The sequence below is a fragment of the Triturus cristatus genome, chromosome 4_1 (assembly GCF_964204655.1).
Source record: "Triturus cristatus chromosome 4_1, aTriCri1.1, whole genome shotgun sequence".
NCBI classification, from domain to species: domain Eukaryota; kingdom Metazoa; phylum Chordata; class Amphibia; order Caudata; family Salamandridae; genus Triturus; species Triturus cristatus.
The window spans coordinates 549,167,415-549,184,003 of NC_140585.1; the positions used below are offsets into that span (position 1 = coordinate 549,167,415).

At 48.2% G+C, this 16,589-nt stretch overlaps 1 protein-coding gene across 9 annotated transcripts in view; it reads right to left on the reverse strand.

Annotated features, from left to right (window-relative positions):
* UPF2 (UPF2 regulator of nonsense mediated mRNA decay) overlaps positions 1-16,589 on the reverse strand; it is a 1,571,752-nt gene that overhangs the window by 179,384 nt on the left and 1,375,779 nt on the right. For all 9 annotated transcript variants that reach the window (XM_085652863.1, XM_085652867.1, XM_085652865.1 and 6 more), the window contains one exon: positions 9,610-9,751. In XM_085652863.1, the coding sequence (XP_085508989.1) occupies positions 9,610-9,751 (142 nt within the window). The remainder of the gene's footprint in view (positions 1-9,609; positions 9,752-16,589) is intronic.

The following is a 16,589-nucleotide window of genomic DNA, read 5'->3' on the forward strand; positions in this document are numbered from 1 at the left end:
TAATTTTGTTACAGGAAACTTGGTGTCTGGACCCCATTAACATCGAAGGGTACATATCCTACTGTCTCAGAGCCACCAAATCTAGCTCGGGTAGGGCTAAGGGGGGCCTTTTGTTGCTTATATCTACCAAGCTGTGCGATTGTACAGTTAAATACAGCACGACAGTTGGGGCTCATAGCCAAGTTATAAGGTTGGAGTGCAGGAAGAATATTGATTTAGTTGTGATAAATTTTTATAACAATCTCTTTGATGCTACTAGAGGGGATATTCTACCGCCTCTAGAAAGGGAAATAACTAAAGCCCTTGGTATTTCGAAAAGAATGGCCGAGGTTGTCTGGGCAGGGGATTTTAACCTGCAACCCTGCCATTTGTCCAACAGGAACATCTGCGGTTTTGGTGCAGCAATGAGTAGTCACTGGGGGGGTCTGGGTGTGAGGGAGGATTCTCCTCACTTCCAACATTGCAGTTATGGTTCCACATTAAATAATATGCTAGTCACACTAGACATGACCCTGTTAAACTGTAACACAAACAACCAGGCAAAAATATGCCCTACATTTACAGGCAGAGATGCAGGATCATTTATAGATCATATTCTGTTGTCTAGCAGTGGAGGTTTTACCGATCTGCATGTAAATGAAGAAAGTCTTAGTGACCATAATAGCCTTCGTGTTACCCTTTTGGGGCATGGTACCTCGACGGTTTCAGGTGGGAAATGTTCTACTGACTTATTACCTATTAGACCGAAGGGTCTAAGGATTAAATGGACTGGACTAAATTCTAAGGTTAAGCAGAAGGAGGTTCTCACCAGATGTAAGAACCAAATTAGTTTCTGTTTGGATGATGATTGTGACTTAGGCTGTCTATTAGTTCACTTTGTCTCCATGAATAGTATTATTGATGGTATTTTTACTAAGGCCTCGCTATCCAATAGCGGTCCGAAGCAGGGGTGGTTCGATAAGACCTGTATAGTCGCCCTCCGTGATTTAAAGAATGCTTTAGGCACTAATCCACGCGTTAAGACGGACATACAATTTTTTAGGGCAAGATATAAAATAGCAATTAATACTAGGAAAAGGGTATTACAGACCGAGGCATGGGATAAGTTGAAGGAAGCAGCCGAGACCAAAAACTGCAAACTGTATTGGGAAACAATTAACAGCCCGTTTCTCAATAAGGAAGATGTCCCAGAATTAACATCTTATGTGGCATGTAGCGATTGGGTCAGTCACTTTTCCAAAATCTTTAATCCAGAAGGGTTATCTCTTGAGTCAATGTTACCTGAGTCTATCTCATGGCTACCCCTCCCGTTGGGAATTACATTAGAAGAAAGCCATGAAGCAATTTCTTTAAGCAAAGGAGGTAAGGCTCCTGGCCCCGATGGGGTCCCGCTGGATTTATACAAAGATGAACCAGCTTTATGGGCTCCCATCCTGGCGAGGATATTTAATTGTGCGGCAGAAACTAATTTCCCGTCCACTTGGGGTCAATCAGTCATTATTCCTCTACATAAGAAAGGTGATAAATCAGAGGCCTCTAACTACCGTCCAATTTCATTATTGGACGCCTCTGTGAAGGTGATGAGTAGGATTTTGCTCAGGAGGCTGGAAGATTGGGCAGCTGATTTTAACATTTTAACTAGAGTCCAATATGGCTTTCGGAAAGGCCTGGGCACATTGGACCAATGTGTAAATTTGGACCTTTTAATTAACAAATATACTGTGGCTAAAAATGGCAACCTTTTTTTATGTTTTGCTGATTTGAGCAGTGCTTTTGATTTGGTTAACCACACTATTCTTTGGGAGGTTTTGCTAGATGCAGGGGCTCCGAGGGAAATAGTCCATTTTTTAGCTAGACTTTACGAAAAACTTTCTTGTAAGGTCCGCTATGGCACCCTTGGCGAATGTACCCCGTTTTTCAAAGTGTCTCGGGGCATACGCCAGGGATGCGTTTTGGCCCCGTTGTTATTTTCCCTCTTTATTAATGACGTCGACCGTTCTTTGGTTGACATCCCAGCAGATGCCCCCTTGATTGGTGGTAAACCTGTTCCGCTGTTACTTTACGCGGACGACGCTGTTCTCATATCCCGTACACAGTTGGGCCTTCAGCGCCTAATCGATAATTTTATGCATTTTATTCAAGTTAGGCGGCTACGCGTGAATAAAACTAAGACGTATGTTATGTCATGCGGTCGGGCAGCTAAGCAGGTAAAGCATACCTTTTTTCTGGATAAGGAAAAGTTGACTCCTGTCAAGTCCTTTTGTTATCTAGGAATTACATTTAATAATAGCGGGTCTTGGACCTCGGAATTTGATTCTATCAGACTAAAAATGCTGCGATCTACTGGCAGTATTTTTCGTTTTGCCGCTAAACTCGGCTCACGAAGCATTTTAGACATGATGAACATATACAATGTTTTTTGTGTCTCCTCTGCACTGTATGGGGCAGGTGTATGGGGCCATAGTGTGGGTACATCCCTGCAGAAGGAGGAAAATAAGTTCTTAAGGAGGTTGTTATGTGTTCCCCCTTCTGCCTCCATTCTGCTGATTCATGAAGAAGTTGGGATCGAGTTTATTTCTGATTTAGCAGCAGTCCGGCCACTCTTATTGTGGCGTTCTATTTGGGCTAAACCAGAGACTCGATTTACTCAGGATATCATTCTTGATTGTATAGGCTTGGACCACTCCTCACGCATACAGTGGTTGAGATACATCCACCGCTGGTATCTCCTTCTTTTTAATATAGATGTATTCCGCGAGCCAGAAGAGGTTGTTTCTATCTCAAAAAAAGAAATTAAGACAACGTTTTTAAACTTTCGAAAGGCAGAGCGAGATAAAATTTCTGGCAATCTTATTACCGTGAAATTTTATAAAGATTTAAATTTAACTTCGGGGTTCCAATCCTATCTTGTGTATGTGACCCGTCCCTCCCATCAGTATGTTTTAACACGCGTCAGATTGGGTATTGTTCACCATCTGGTTGCATTTCCAAACACAAGAACCAGTTCAGATATACCCTGTCCGTGTGATAGTATTTCCCGACAGAATAGTTGCCACTTTTTACTTCTCTGTAAATTTTATCCTTCTCTTAGGTTAAAATACCTTAAGCCAATTTTTATCAAATATAATATTCGTACTACAGAAACAGCACTGATACTTTTATCCTCATTAGAGAACGAAGAGATCTGTTTTTTCCTGGCTACTTTTATTTTGAAATGTACAGCTGCCAGGGAAAGTATTGTACTATAATATTTTTATACTTACCTGTCTGTACCTATGTTATACAGCTGCCAGGTATTGTATTACGCTGCTATTACTGTTTACATTTTTGCTTGTATATATACGTCTTCAAGTTTTATACCATCTTTGTAATTAGGGTATTATTTTTATTTTGTTGATGTCCACAGTATTTTATGATTATTTATAAATTTTGATGTACAGCTGCCAGGATAGGCCCATTGAGTAATTCCTACTGATCTCCTGTCTGTTCATTCATGTACGTTTTGCTTTTATAATAGTACGATGACCCAAACTGCAAGATTACTCCTTAATTGTTGCACTTTAGCCTTTTGTACAACGTCTTATCATTGTTTCTTATAAGTGGTCATACGGTGATTTTAAACATTTTAAACTATGTATTCTTTTGCTTGTATGATTTGTATGTACAAATCGAATAAAAGCTTTAAATTGAATTGACTCAGCCAGCCTCCACGCCCTCAACCCCGGAGGCTACGCCGACTGCCTAAGAGCCTCACTCCACACGACCCACGGGCAGTTCTCGTACGGACACTGCCGTAGTTCTTTCACCGTCGACACCACACTCAGCCACCGAATGACCACAGACTGGACGACCCTTGGAGACCCTGAACTGCATCCTTCTCAACGTGCGCTCCCTACACCGGCACGCCGTAGAGATCTGGGACCTGATCGACACCCTCTCGCCCGACGTCGCATTCTTCACGGAAACCTGGACCAACATCGCCACAGCTATCCCCGGATAAAGGATCCAGAGAAAGGACCGCCAACACCGCCGGGAGGAGGTCTCGCCATTGCACACAAGACCCCCCTCCGACTCACCACATCCAGCACGAGCGTCCTTCACTCCAACACCGAACACCTCCATTTCCAGATCCAGTCCAGCCCCCGGACCACGCTACGCGGTACACTCATCTACAGACCACCAGGCCCCCGTGTCCAGCCCGCAACCACCATCGTCGAGCTCGCCGCACCGCACGCCATCACCTCCACTAACTACATCCTGCTTGGGGACTTGAACTTCCACCTCGAGAACAACCAGGACCCCGATTCCACCGCTCTCCTCGAGATCCTCGCCACCCACAGGGCAGGGCACACCCTCGACCCCATCTTTGCAGAAGGATCAAACAACCGTTTCAGCCACACAACCCAGCCCGCCTGGACAGACTATCACTGCGTCCATTTCACTTTCAACACTAACACCGTACCCAAGCCCGCGCCCGCCTCGACGGAACTGGAGTAAGGACACCGAGGAACACCTGAACTCCACCCTCCTCCGCAGCCAGAGAATTCCACCGCTGGGTCTCCTGCTCTCCGACACACCGCCAAACAACGCCCGCCTAAGGCCGCCTGGTTCACCACCGAGCTCCAAGAAGCCAGACGCACCTGCAGACGTCTGGAGAAAACCCGGTGGAACCAGAAGACCAAGGAAGCACGAAACAACCACAGGTTCGCCATGAAGGACTACCACCAATGTATAAGGGACAACAAAAGAACCTTCATCAGTGACAAACTCAAGACTAACGCATCCAACACAAAGGAGCTGTTCAACGTCATTCAGCAGTTCGCAAAGCCCTCCTGCGAAGCCACCGACATCGTACCCTTCCAGGAACTCTGCCTGAAAATCAGCTCCTACTTCCACCTGAAGATCAAGGCCCTCTACGACAATTTCAGCGAGCCCGCAGAAGACAGCACCACACCACCCACCACCCACCACTGCCGAGAAGCCGACCATCACCTCCTGGGCCACCGCTTCCGTCGAGCTCATCCCCCTCAACCATGAAGAAGACACACTCTGGAGCCCCAACGGACCCCTGCCCTCCTCACATCTTCCACAGGGCCGCCACTGCCATCGCACCCGAACTAGGAAATACTATCAACTCCTCCCTCACATCTGGCAACTGCCCTGATGACTGGAAACGCGCAGAGGTGAAACACCTCCTCAAGAAATCAATGGCCGACCCTACTGACCTTTAGAACTACCGGCCTATTTCTCTCCTCTCTTTCGCAGCTTAAGTCACGAAAGACTTGTGAACGCCCAGCTAACCGCCTTCATCGACGAAAACTCCATCCTGGACACATCCCAATCTGGCTTCCACAGCAACCACAGCACCGAGACCGCCCTCCTCGCTGCCACCGACGACATCCGCATGCTGCTCGACCAGGGACACACCGCAGCCCTCATCCTCTTAGACCTCTCCGCAGCTTTCGACACCATCTCACACCGCACACTAGCCGCCAGACTCCACAACGCAGGAATACAGGGGTCCGCCCTCGACTGGATCCGATCCTTCCTCTCTGGAAGAACCCAGAGGATCAGACTCCCCCCTCCCCCCCCGCCTTCCTCTCCGACCCCACTGACATCGTCTGCGGAGTACCCCAAGGATCTTCACTAAGCCCAACGCTCTTCAACATCTACATGGCCCCCATCGCCGCCATCGTCAGACAGCATGGTCTTAGCATCGTATCCTATGCTGACGACACCCAACTCATCCTTTCCCTCACCAAGAACCCAGAAACCACCATTCTCAGCTTTCAGGAAGGAATGAGAGATGTAGCAGCCTGGATGAAGGACAGCTGCCTAAAGCTCAACTCCGAGAAGACCGAGGTCCTCATCCTCGGACCCTGCACCTCCGCCTGGGGCAACACCTGGTTGCCCTCCGTCCTCGGGAGCCCACCCACCCCGACAGACCACGCTTGGAACCTCGGCATAACCCTCGACTGCTCACTCTCCATGAACCGCCAGATCAACGCCGTCTCCTCCGCCAGCTTCAACTGCCTCCGCATCCTCCGGAAGACTTACAAATGGATTTCCCCCCGACTGCAGAAAGTCCGTCACCCAAGCACTGATCACCAGCAGACTTGACTACGGCAATGCCCTCTACGCCGGAATCAACAAAACTTGTCTACGCAAGTTCCAAACTATCCAGAACGTTGCCGCCAGGCTCGTCCTAGGGACACCGCGCCACGAACAAATGACCCAACCCCTTCGAGACCTCCACTGGCTCCCCATCGATAAGAGGGTCACCTACAAACTCCTCACCGACATCTACAAATCCCTCAACATCGGACCGAAATACCTCAATGACCGAGTAGGTTTCCATGCACCCAAGAGGAACCTCCGCTCGGCCGACCTCGTCCTAGCAGAGGTCCCCCGCATCCACAGAAGCAGAACGGGCGGTAGAGCTTTCTACTACATCGCAGCCAAAACCTGGAATGAGCTCCCGGTCAGCATAAGACGCTCCCCAACCCTGCACACGTTCAGGAAAGACCTCAAGACCTGGCTCTTCGACTGACCCGGAGCTGCTTACCCCCCCACCCCAGTGCCTTGAGACCCTCGCGGGTGAGTAGCACGCTCTATAAACCACTGATTGATTGATATGGGAACCTCTGTGAATGGATCAGGTGTGACTTGGCAGGTTCATAGTGAAACCCAGCAACGTCAAGAGGTTGGTTGTTATTTGGAGGTGGTCCACAACCTACTATGGCAAGCCTGCTTTTAACAGTCAATTATCGAAGTAGGGAAAAACTAGAATACCCAAACTCCGAAGATGTGCTGCAGCATTGCCATCACTTTCATGAACACCCGAGGGGAAGTGTTAATGCCTGAGGGGAGCAAGGCAAATTGGAAACACTTGTGGCCCACCTTGAACCAAAAGGAGCATCCATGGGACTGCAGGATGGGTACACAAAAATGGCGTCTTGCAGGTCCAAAGCAATCATCCAGTCGCTTGGATCAGGGCAGACAGAACATGGGCGAACGTCAGCATCTTGAAATTATCCTTCTGCAAGAAGGCTTTTTCAGGGAGGAGATAGGCCTCTATGCTCCTTCAGCACACGGAAATAACAGAATTAACAGCCACTCCATTTTTCTGGGCCAGGCCCCCTCTATATCTCCTTTGGCCAAAAAACCTGCGCTTCTTGACGCGAGATGGATACGTGCTCCTCTGAAAGATGCTCTGATGTGGCTGGAAAGTGTGGTGTGTCTAAAAGGAACTGCAGGGCGTTGTCTAATTGAACGAGCTGCAGGACCCACCTATCACATTATCCATTGCCACCTATGATGCTAATGTTTAATCCTGCTTCCCACAGGGTGATTGTGTGCCATTATGGGCAAACTAAAGCAGCTTAGAGGCTGATGCTGCATGGGCAGGGGACTGAGAGGTGCACTGCCCATGATGGTCTGGGTGTGGTTTGCTTGATCCCGACCCCGAACCCCAAAAGGACTAGGGTATCAATTTTGTGGTTAGGTGTCTTGGCGTTACCGGAACACCAACCCTCTGGAATAACCTTGAAAGGGACAAAACATTTGAGGGTACTGTCTCGCAGGTGGAAACAACTCAGTGTATGGAAAAGTGTCCACCATACTGGCTGTCCAGCGAGCCCATGCATAAAATTATCTGCATCAGTGTTTGGGAAATAGTCCCCTCATCTCAACTGCCATCTAAAAAGGCTGATTGGCTTTGACCTAAGTCAAGAGAAGTTGTTGGAGCGCATGGGTGCGGCTCCAAGGCAAAGTCGTGTTTTTGCCTGAATCACATTGGACTGGGGCATGGTGCATTGGTATGGTATAGGAACGCAACCTCAGTCGAGTCGTCGTTGAATTGAGCTCATAGACGGAAAAGACTACAGAACATGGAAGTTGGCTCTGGTGTAGGAGCAGAACCTGAGAAGGGTTAAGGATGCACAGATGGTGCTGAAGGTGGACCGGCTGGCGGCAACCCAACTGGAGGCCTCTAGTGGATCCTTGAGGCCCGAATGGGCTGCAGACAGAGCCAGAAATGTGCCAAACGATCACATGTCCTCTCGGAAGGCCTCAATCTGTTGCGTTGTCGACCATGGGCCCAAAACTAAGTGTGCTTGGGAGTAGTTAAGGGATCAGCTCCTTGGCTGGGGGCTGAGAGAAAGACAGCATGGTACCCTGATGTCCTTGCACTTTCTCTGATTGAGAGGGGGAGGCCTTTAATAAACTCTGCTTTGCCTTCTCATGCTTTCACTCCAACTTCCCAGAAGACTTGAATAGTGATGAGGGCCGGTCACAGGAACAGCGTCAACAGTGGGAACAGGTTTGTGCCCTCAACTTAGCGTGGGATTTCTGACATTTCTGCCAGTGTTTGGTTACATACATCTATGCCTTGTGTTCTGGAATCGCCTTTGGTTTCATAAGAGCACGCTCTTTGCAGGTCTTGGAGTTGTGTGCTGAACCCAGACGTACCTTGTGAAGCTTTATCACAGACATTTGTTTGCAGCAGTCCCTACAAGACTTAAACCATGTTGTCGTTTGCAGGAGGGGACACAGTTCCCTTGCATACTTGTAAGAAATCTGGAAAAAAAGGCTAATTTTGCAGATAAAGTTGATCAAGTAAAAAGGTGGGAGAGAGGCGTGGAAAGACAGAACCTGACTTTGATATGCAGGGGTAGCACTTCAATTTAGCTTTATCATCACTTCCGGGGCTGGACGAAGTCAGTGCGGAGCCATAAACCACCTCCTAATAGCATGCAGGAGCATTTCTGTTAAAATCTTAAGAACACAGGAAGCACCTGGGAATATCCTAAATGTAAGGATCCTGGTATTTGAGATATACATCAGAACATCTTATGCTGGGCTTATAATCACAACCACCACGAAAGTCATCCAGCTATGTAGTATCTGGGGATCAAAGTCAGGATAGAATATTTGGCCGGGGATGGATATTCTTGCCGCCAGTACGCAACACACACCTGTCCAGGAAACTGTGCTGCCTCACTCCCCAACCCCATTCCTTGGGGCACAAGCATTCCTGAGGACATCCACACATGCAGAGAGGGGGTGCAAGCACAGCAATCCTTAGTCTAGTAGGGCTCCTGCCCCCTTCTATTAATCTATTCTTGTGTTTGTGCTGATCTTTGATGGGGAAGGAGGGTGTTTGCACTCCTCTAGTGCACAACCAGTTGACATTCTCAAGCACAGAGATTCGCTCTATTTTTAATGTGGCTGCAGGGGACTAACAGCAAGAACACTACAGAGAATGGGCCTAGTCTCCCCTCAGGGTGTAGTGGCCACTCATGCTTTCAGGTAGGCTCACAAGGCCAGGAATACGTTGGTGGGCTCTCAAGAAGATAGATTACTGTCAGATAATATCCTTGGTCCAAGGAACCTCACAAGAATGAGGTCATCATGGTACGATGTACTCCAGCACCCTGTACCGTTATTTTACATACGTCTAGTGAGGGGCTTTTAACATGGTCAGCATATGCAAAAGAGGTATTTATCTTTTTAACAAAAGTTAGGAAGAGGGAGAAAACTAGGTTTCTTATTTTTAATGATAGTAAAACAGATTTCTAAGGTAGTTGGTTAAAACAGAAGTGTCCTCACCCTGATAATCCTCCTGCTCCTGACGTTCATTGATATCAAGAGTAAGCTTTTTCATTTTCATCCTCTCCTCTTGCTCAGCTTGCTGTTGGCTCCAGTGATTTGCAGCAAGGTGGGAAGACATTGGAACGTTCAGTATCTTAAACTGAAAAGTTAAGAAACTTATTTAATACTTTGACCAAATATTAAAACCAAGCAAATATTCTCACCCTTTTAGTAAAATACAAAACATTAGCATTTGTTTCCATAACATACTTTATTAGAGTTTAACACCATATGACCCGGACGAATCTAGACAGGATACTGTGAATACTTCCATTTAGAGATAAGGCAGTATATCCAGATCACAGATCATCAGTGACTGAATTGGTTACAGAAAGTAAAGGAACAACAAAACAATATAAAACCTTGCGCAACAACTTGACTGAGTCCCCACCTCCCCCTCCCTTGGCCACCCCTCTTAGTTAGGAACATTGGATGATAAAGTACCATTCGAGTCTCGACCTCCAACTTTTGTTCTATTGTACAGTATGGCTCCAGTGTGAGACCTCAGTAGTCCACCCATCTTTGCCATATTTTTTTTAGTGTTTCTGTGGGCAACATCGTGCCGAGAAAAGTGGCATTTCCAAACCCATGTTGAAGTCCATGCCCCTTTTCCAAACTCACAGAAGGGGCCAGGTCTCAGCTTTCCATTGCCTGGCAATGTCACATTTGGCAAGTGTGAGGCCTAGAAACAGCAAATGTCATTTATATGTGTTGCCCCCGACTCCCTCGGTGCTGTGTAGTAACATGACTTGGGAAGATCCCAACCCAATACCTCCGCAAGGCAATTAACTACCCCCCAACCAGAAGGTATCCAATGCAGTACAGGACTAGATTGTATATAGGATCGTACCTCAGCAAGTCTGCATCGCAAACACTCAGGGGAGGCAATCAGTCTCATCTTCCAAAGACGATGTCTTAATAGGCCCTGTGTAAATATTTGAATTGTATAAGCCTCAAGTGTGATGAGATCGCTGCTCCCACCACCCTTGGAGACTCTAGTGCCTCTGTCCAGTCATCATCAACTGGGCCTAGATCAGCTTACCAGGCTGCCCTTAAGGCGTCAAAGGTGGGCGAGCTGTTTGTAATTAGGGATTGATAGATCTTTGTGATTTTATGGCCTCCCAAATCCCCTATCAGGAGTTTACCCTCCAATGGGCTGAATTCTGGAAGAGCTGAGAGATCACGAATGTGGCAGTATAAAGCGTATTGTAATTGTAGATATTTGTAAAATTGACTGCGGGGCATAGAAAATTCTCTCTCAAGGTCTTGAAACGATTTGAGGGTATAACTCCACATAACATCCTCTATGGATGATATCCCAATGCGGTTTCAACCTTCAAAATCCCAGAGGTCCGCTATACGAGGAAGGAGTCTGTTTCGCCACAACTGGGTTTCTCGGGTAATATGGCCCCTTCATTCCATTCAGATGGCGGGATTGGCGCAATGTCAAGATTAACACTCTTGTCGCTGGGGGGAGATCTTGCGGTTCTGATCTTTTGTATAGATATGAATACAGAGATGTGTCTTCCGTAATCCATCGCTCTACTCTATATGCTGGCTCGCTCTGGGAGCCATACCACCATTCATTCCAAATCTGCAGATGTGCCGCTGCATGATACGACTGGACATCTGCAGCTGCTATGCCATCACAGGATGTGGATTGAAAACATGTGTGGAGGGCTGCACATGAAGCAGCACTGCCACCATGCTGCATTTATCTGTCAAATCCATGCCGCTAAGACTGGGTAAGGATGACCCTGCAGCTGATATAGTAAGCGGGGTAGGGACATCATTTTAGATGGCCGTTCTCCCATAAAGAGACTGGAAGGCTTGACCATGACTGAATCTCTGCTTTCACACGATCCGTCAAGTAGCCCAGATTGTGCTCCCATGAGATGGGTTGGGTGTCTGATAAAAAGACTCTTAGGTATTTTAGGCTACCTACTGCTACTGTTAAGTCTTCTGTCAAGCGTCCAGAGTCCCCCTCAGTGACCATAAGGTAGGCGTCCGCACGTCCATATATAAACCCGACGTCTCCCCAAACATACACATGATTTGTAAGATTCTGGGCCTGGATCTGTGAGGGCCAGTGAAGAAGAAAAGGATGTTATCTGCATATAGTGCTATGCGGTCTGAGAACTGCAGCACCCACGCACCAGCGCATCCCGTCAAACCCATGCAGTCAAGGGCTCTATGGAGAGCGAATAGTAGAGGGCATAGGGGACAACCCTGTCCAATAGGAAATGGGGTAGATACGGAGTGAATATGCTACTTACCAGTATGCATCTGTTCTTGGCATGTAGGGCTGCTGACATTCATATCTGTGCATAGATCGCCGCCTAGTGTTGGGTCCGGATGTTTGCACGTTGTTGTCCTGGAAGAGTCTTCGAAGTATCCTGAGATAGGTGACTCCTCCCCTGGACCATAGTGCGCATGGGCATCCTCTCCATCCTCAGATTGTTTTTCGCCATTGTGGCAGTGATGGAGTAGATACAGAAAGTGATGACCATGCTTACAGTAATTCTGAGAGCTGCAGCTGCTACAGGCGCCGGGGAGGAGGGTGGGCGATATGAATGTCAGCAGCCCTACATGCCAAGAACAGATGCATACTGGTAAGTAGCATATTCAGTTCGAGGCATGTGGGCTGCTGAATTCATATCTGTGCATAGAATACATAGCAGTACCCTCTATTAGCGGCGGCCACCAGTGCCAGCTGCAGCAGTCTGAAAAAGAGTTTTGAGAACAGCCTGTCCTACAGCTGCCTGCTGTTTTGATTGCACATCTACACAATAGTGTTTGGTAAATGTATGTGTAGTGGACCAGGTGGCTGCTCTACATATATCATGCAAAGGAATGTTTCCCAGGAAAGCCATGGAGGCCCCTAACTTACGTGTTGAGTGGGCTCGTGGGGGAATCGTTAATGTGCGTTTAGCCTTTTGATAGCAAATTTGAATACATTTAACGATCCATCTGGCTATACCTGCTTTGGAGATGGCGTTACCTTTGTGGTGTGGGGCAAAGGCAACGAAAAGTTGTTTTGTTTTCCTGAAGACTTTAGTCCTGTCTATATAGTACATGAGGGCTCTCTTTACATCCAGTGTATGGAGTGCTCTTTCTGCAACAGTTTGTGGGTTTTGAAAGAAAACAGGCAGTTCAAAAGTTTGAGTCATGTGGAACTGCGAGATCACTTTGGGCATGAATTTTGGGTTGGTACGTAGTACGACCCTGTTTGCGTGAACCTGTATGAATGGCTCTTGAATGGTTAGTGCCTGGAGTTCACTAACTCTCCTCAAAGAAGTGATCGCTACTAGGAAAGCTACTTTCCAGGTGAGGAACTGAAACTCGCATGAGTGTAGAGGTTCGAAGGGTGGACCCATCAGGCGTGTGAGGACCAAGTTGAGGCTCCACATTGGAGCTGGTGGGTGGCTTGGAGGAATTACTCGTTTGAGTCCTTCCAAGAATGCTTTGATGGCAGGCACTCTGAATAGAGAGAGGTGCTGCCTGTTCTGGAGATAGGCTGATATTGCTGTCAAATGGACACGTATTGAGGTGTATGCCAGATTGCATCGGTATAGGTGTAATAGGTAACAAATTATGTTTTGGATGGATGCGTCTAGCGGGTTAATGTTATTGTTATTGCAATAAATTACGAACCTTTTCCAGTTGGCTGAATAGCAAGCTCTGGTAGTGGGTCTTCTAGCTTCCTTAATGATGTCCATACAGTCAGGTGGCAGATTTAGGTAGCCAAACTCTAGGACTTCAGGAGCCAGATTGCCAGGTTCAGCTGTTGCGGATCTGGGTGCTGAATTTCTCATGGTTCTGCATCAAATGCGCGGGTTTGATCCGCAGCCTTTGATGCTGCACCACGGAAAGTTCGAGAAAGGTGGTGTACCATGGTTGGCGTGCCCACGTTGGAGCAACCAGGACGAGTGTCAGTGAGTGTTGTCTGAGTTTGCGCGCCACCAGCGGTATCAATGGTGCTGGGGGAAAAGCGTACGCAAATCTGCCGGACCAGTTCATCCATATCGCATTGCCCTGCGACTGCGGATGTGGGAACCTGGCGGCAAAGCTTTGGCATTTTGCGTTTTCGCTTGTGGCGAATAGGTCTATGTCTGGATGACCCCACTGCTGGAAGTACGGTTGGAGTACTGAGGGGTGTAACTCCCACTCGTGCATCTGGTGGCTGTGTCTGCTGAGCAGATCCGCCATCTGGTTGTCCTTGCCGGGGAGGTGTTCCGCCATGAGGAACATGTTCCTCTGAATGGCCCACTTCCACATGCTCTGAGCCAGATGAGACAACTGTGGAGAGTGTGTTCCTCCCTGCTTTTGTATGTAGTACATGGCGGTCATGTTGTCCGTCCGGATCAACACGACTTTGTTGCACAAGTGTACTTTGAATGCTTTCATTGCTAGGAAGATCTCCATCAGTTCCAGAAGGTTGATGTGCATCTTCTTTTGTTGTATTGTCCATAGTCCCTGCACTGTGTAATTGAGTACATGAGCTCCCCATCCCTGGAGAGACGCGTCCGCTGTCAGTATTATTTGTGGAACAGGCTCTTGGAACGGTCGGCCCTTGCAAAGGTTTTGTGGGTTCCACCAATGCAGAGAGTTGTATGCCCGACCGCTCACCAACACTAGGTCTTTCAGTTGCCCGTGAGCCTGATTCCATTGACGTGCTAAGCACTCCTGAAGCGGGCGCATATGTAGTCTCGCGTGTGGGACTATGAAGATACAGGAGGCCATCATGCCTATCAACTGCATGAACACTCGCGCAGGAAGGGAGTGTTGTGGTTTGAACTTGGAAATTAGCATTTGTATGCTGTTGATTCTCACTAAATTTGGCTGAGCTGTGGCTGCCAGAGTGTCTATAGTCGCACCTAGGTACTGTTGTACGTGTGCGGGTTGGAGATGTGATTTTGGGTAATTTAGTGAGAACCCCAGACTGTGAAGAAGGTGAATGGTGTGGAACATGTGGCTGGCACATTGCTGGGCTGACTTTGCCTGAACAAGCCAGTCGTCCAGGTAAGGGTAGACGTGAATGTGTTGCCTCCGTAGATGTGCAGCCACAGTAGCTAGGCACTTTGTGAAAACTCTGGGTGCTGTTGTCACGCCGAAGGGGAGAACCTTGAATTGGTAGTGCTGCCCTTGAATAGTGAACATGAGATATTTTCTGTGTGAGGGATGAATGGGTATGTGGAAATATGCGTCTTTGAGATCTAGCGTGGCCAGGAAGTCTCCCTGTTTGAGCAGCGGGAGGACTTGTTGTAGGGTGAGCATGTGGAAATGCTCTGACAGAATGTAGCGGTTGAGGGGCCTCAGTATAGGTCTGAGTGACCCGTCCTTTTTTGGTATTAAGAAGTACAGGGAGTATATCCCCATGCCTTGCTCGTGGACGGGTACGACCTCAATTGCGCCTTTTTCCAGCATACTTAGCACTTCCTGCTGTAAGAGCGCTAAGTGCTCTGAGGACATAGGACGGTGTTTTGGCGGTATTTTGGGTGGAGTGGAGGTTAATTCTAGGCAGTAACCGTGTTTGATAATATCTTTGACCCACCTGTCCGTGGTGATGGAGTTCCACGTGGACAGGAACCTTTGTAGCCTTCCCCCGACAGGTGTTATGTGGTCGGGAGGAAGGTAGAGGGCGTCACTGTTTGTTCTTGGGGGAGGACCTGGTATTGCCGTATCCGCGTCCTCTGCCCTTTGTGCTGGAGCCACGATACCCACCCCGGGTGTTTTTATCGTAGGTACTTTGTGTGTTGCCCTTGTTGTAGGTTTGCTGTGACCCCTGTCCTCTGCCTGCTCCTCTATTCCCGGGGCGACGAAAGGAGCCACTTCGAAAGGTCTGTGTTTGGAGAGCCCCCATGGACTTTGCAGTGTCTGTGTCCTTTTTTATTTTCTCTAGGGTGGCGTCAACTTCCGGCCCGAATAAGTAGTCGGGGTTGACCGGCTGATTGAGAATGTTATTTTGAACCTCAGGTTTGAATCCGGAGATTCGTAACCAGGCATGTCGTCGTAGCATGACGCTGGTGTTTATTGCTCTGGCAGCTGTATCTGCGGCATCCAGTGCACACTTAATGGATGCGTTTGTGAGGAGTTGTCCCTCCCTGATGAGGATCTCTGCTCCCTCTTTGTATTGGTCAGGGAGATGTTGGAGTAGGGTTTCGAATGTGTCATAGTGTGCGCGATCGTAGCGAGCTAGGAGCGCCTGTGTATTGGCAATACGCCATATGTTAGCTGCCTGGGCTGCAACTCGTTTGCCGGAGGTCTCTAGCACCTTGGACTCTTTGTCCGGGGGAGGAGCATCCCCAGTTGTTTGCGAGTGCGCCCGTTTGCGAGCATTTGCGACTACTATGGAATCTAGAGGCAACTGGCCTCTAATGTACGTAGGGTCCCCAGGCGCCGACCTATATTTTTTGTCGATCCTGGGGTTTATCACTCTTGCCCTGGTGGGTTCTTTGAAAATGTCCTTTGCTGGTTTGAGGACACCTTTCAGCATGGGTAGAGTTTTGATATTCCTTTCTGAGGATGCGAAAGTATCCATTAGAAAATCGTCCTCGATTGTGTCAGAGTGGAGTTGCACACCATGATTTTCCGCAGCACGTTCAATCAGGGCGTTGAATGCGGCAGTGTCCTCTGTGGGAGACGTTTTTGCGCCATAGAGCTGCGTGTCCTGTGTATCCATAGGTGCACCTGTGTCTACAGGGTCATCCCAAGCCTGGTCAGGTTCCTGTTGGCCCTCAGGGTCCATCTCTCTTGGGTAGGGGACGTCGTCACCCATATAGTCCTCCAAAACGTCGGTTTTGGAGTGTGTCGGGGAGAAGGACTGTGGATCCGGGTAGGAGGTATGGAGACGTTCGTAAAGAACTGGCTCCGAATCTGCTGGCAGCTTTTTCTTCAGCGGGATCCGGTAGGAGTCCAAAGTGTGTTCGGAAGATATT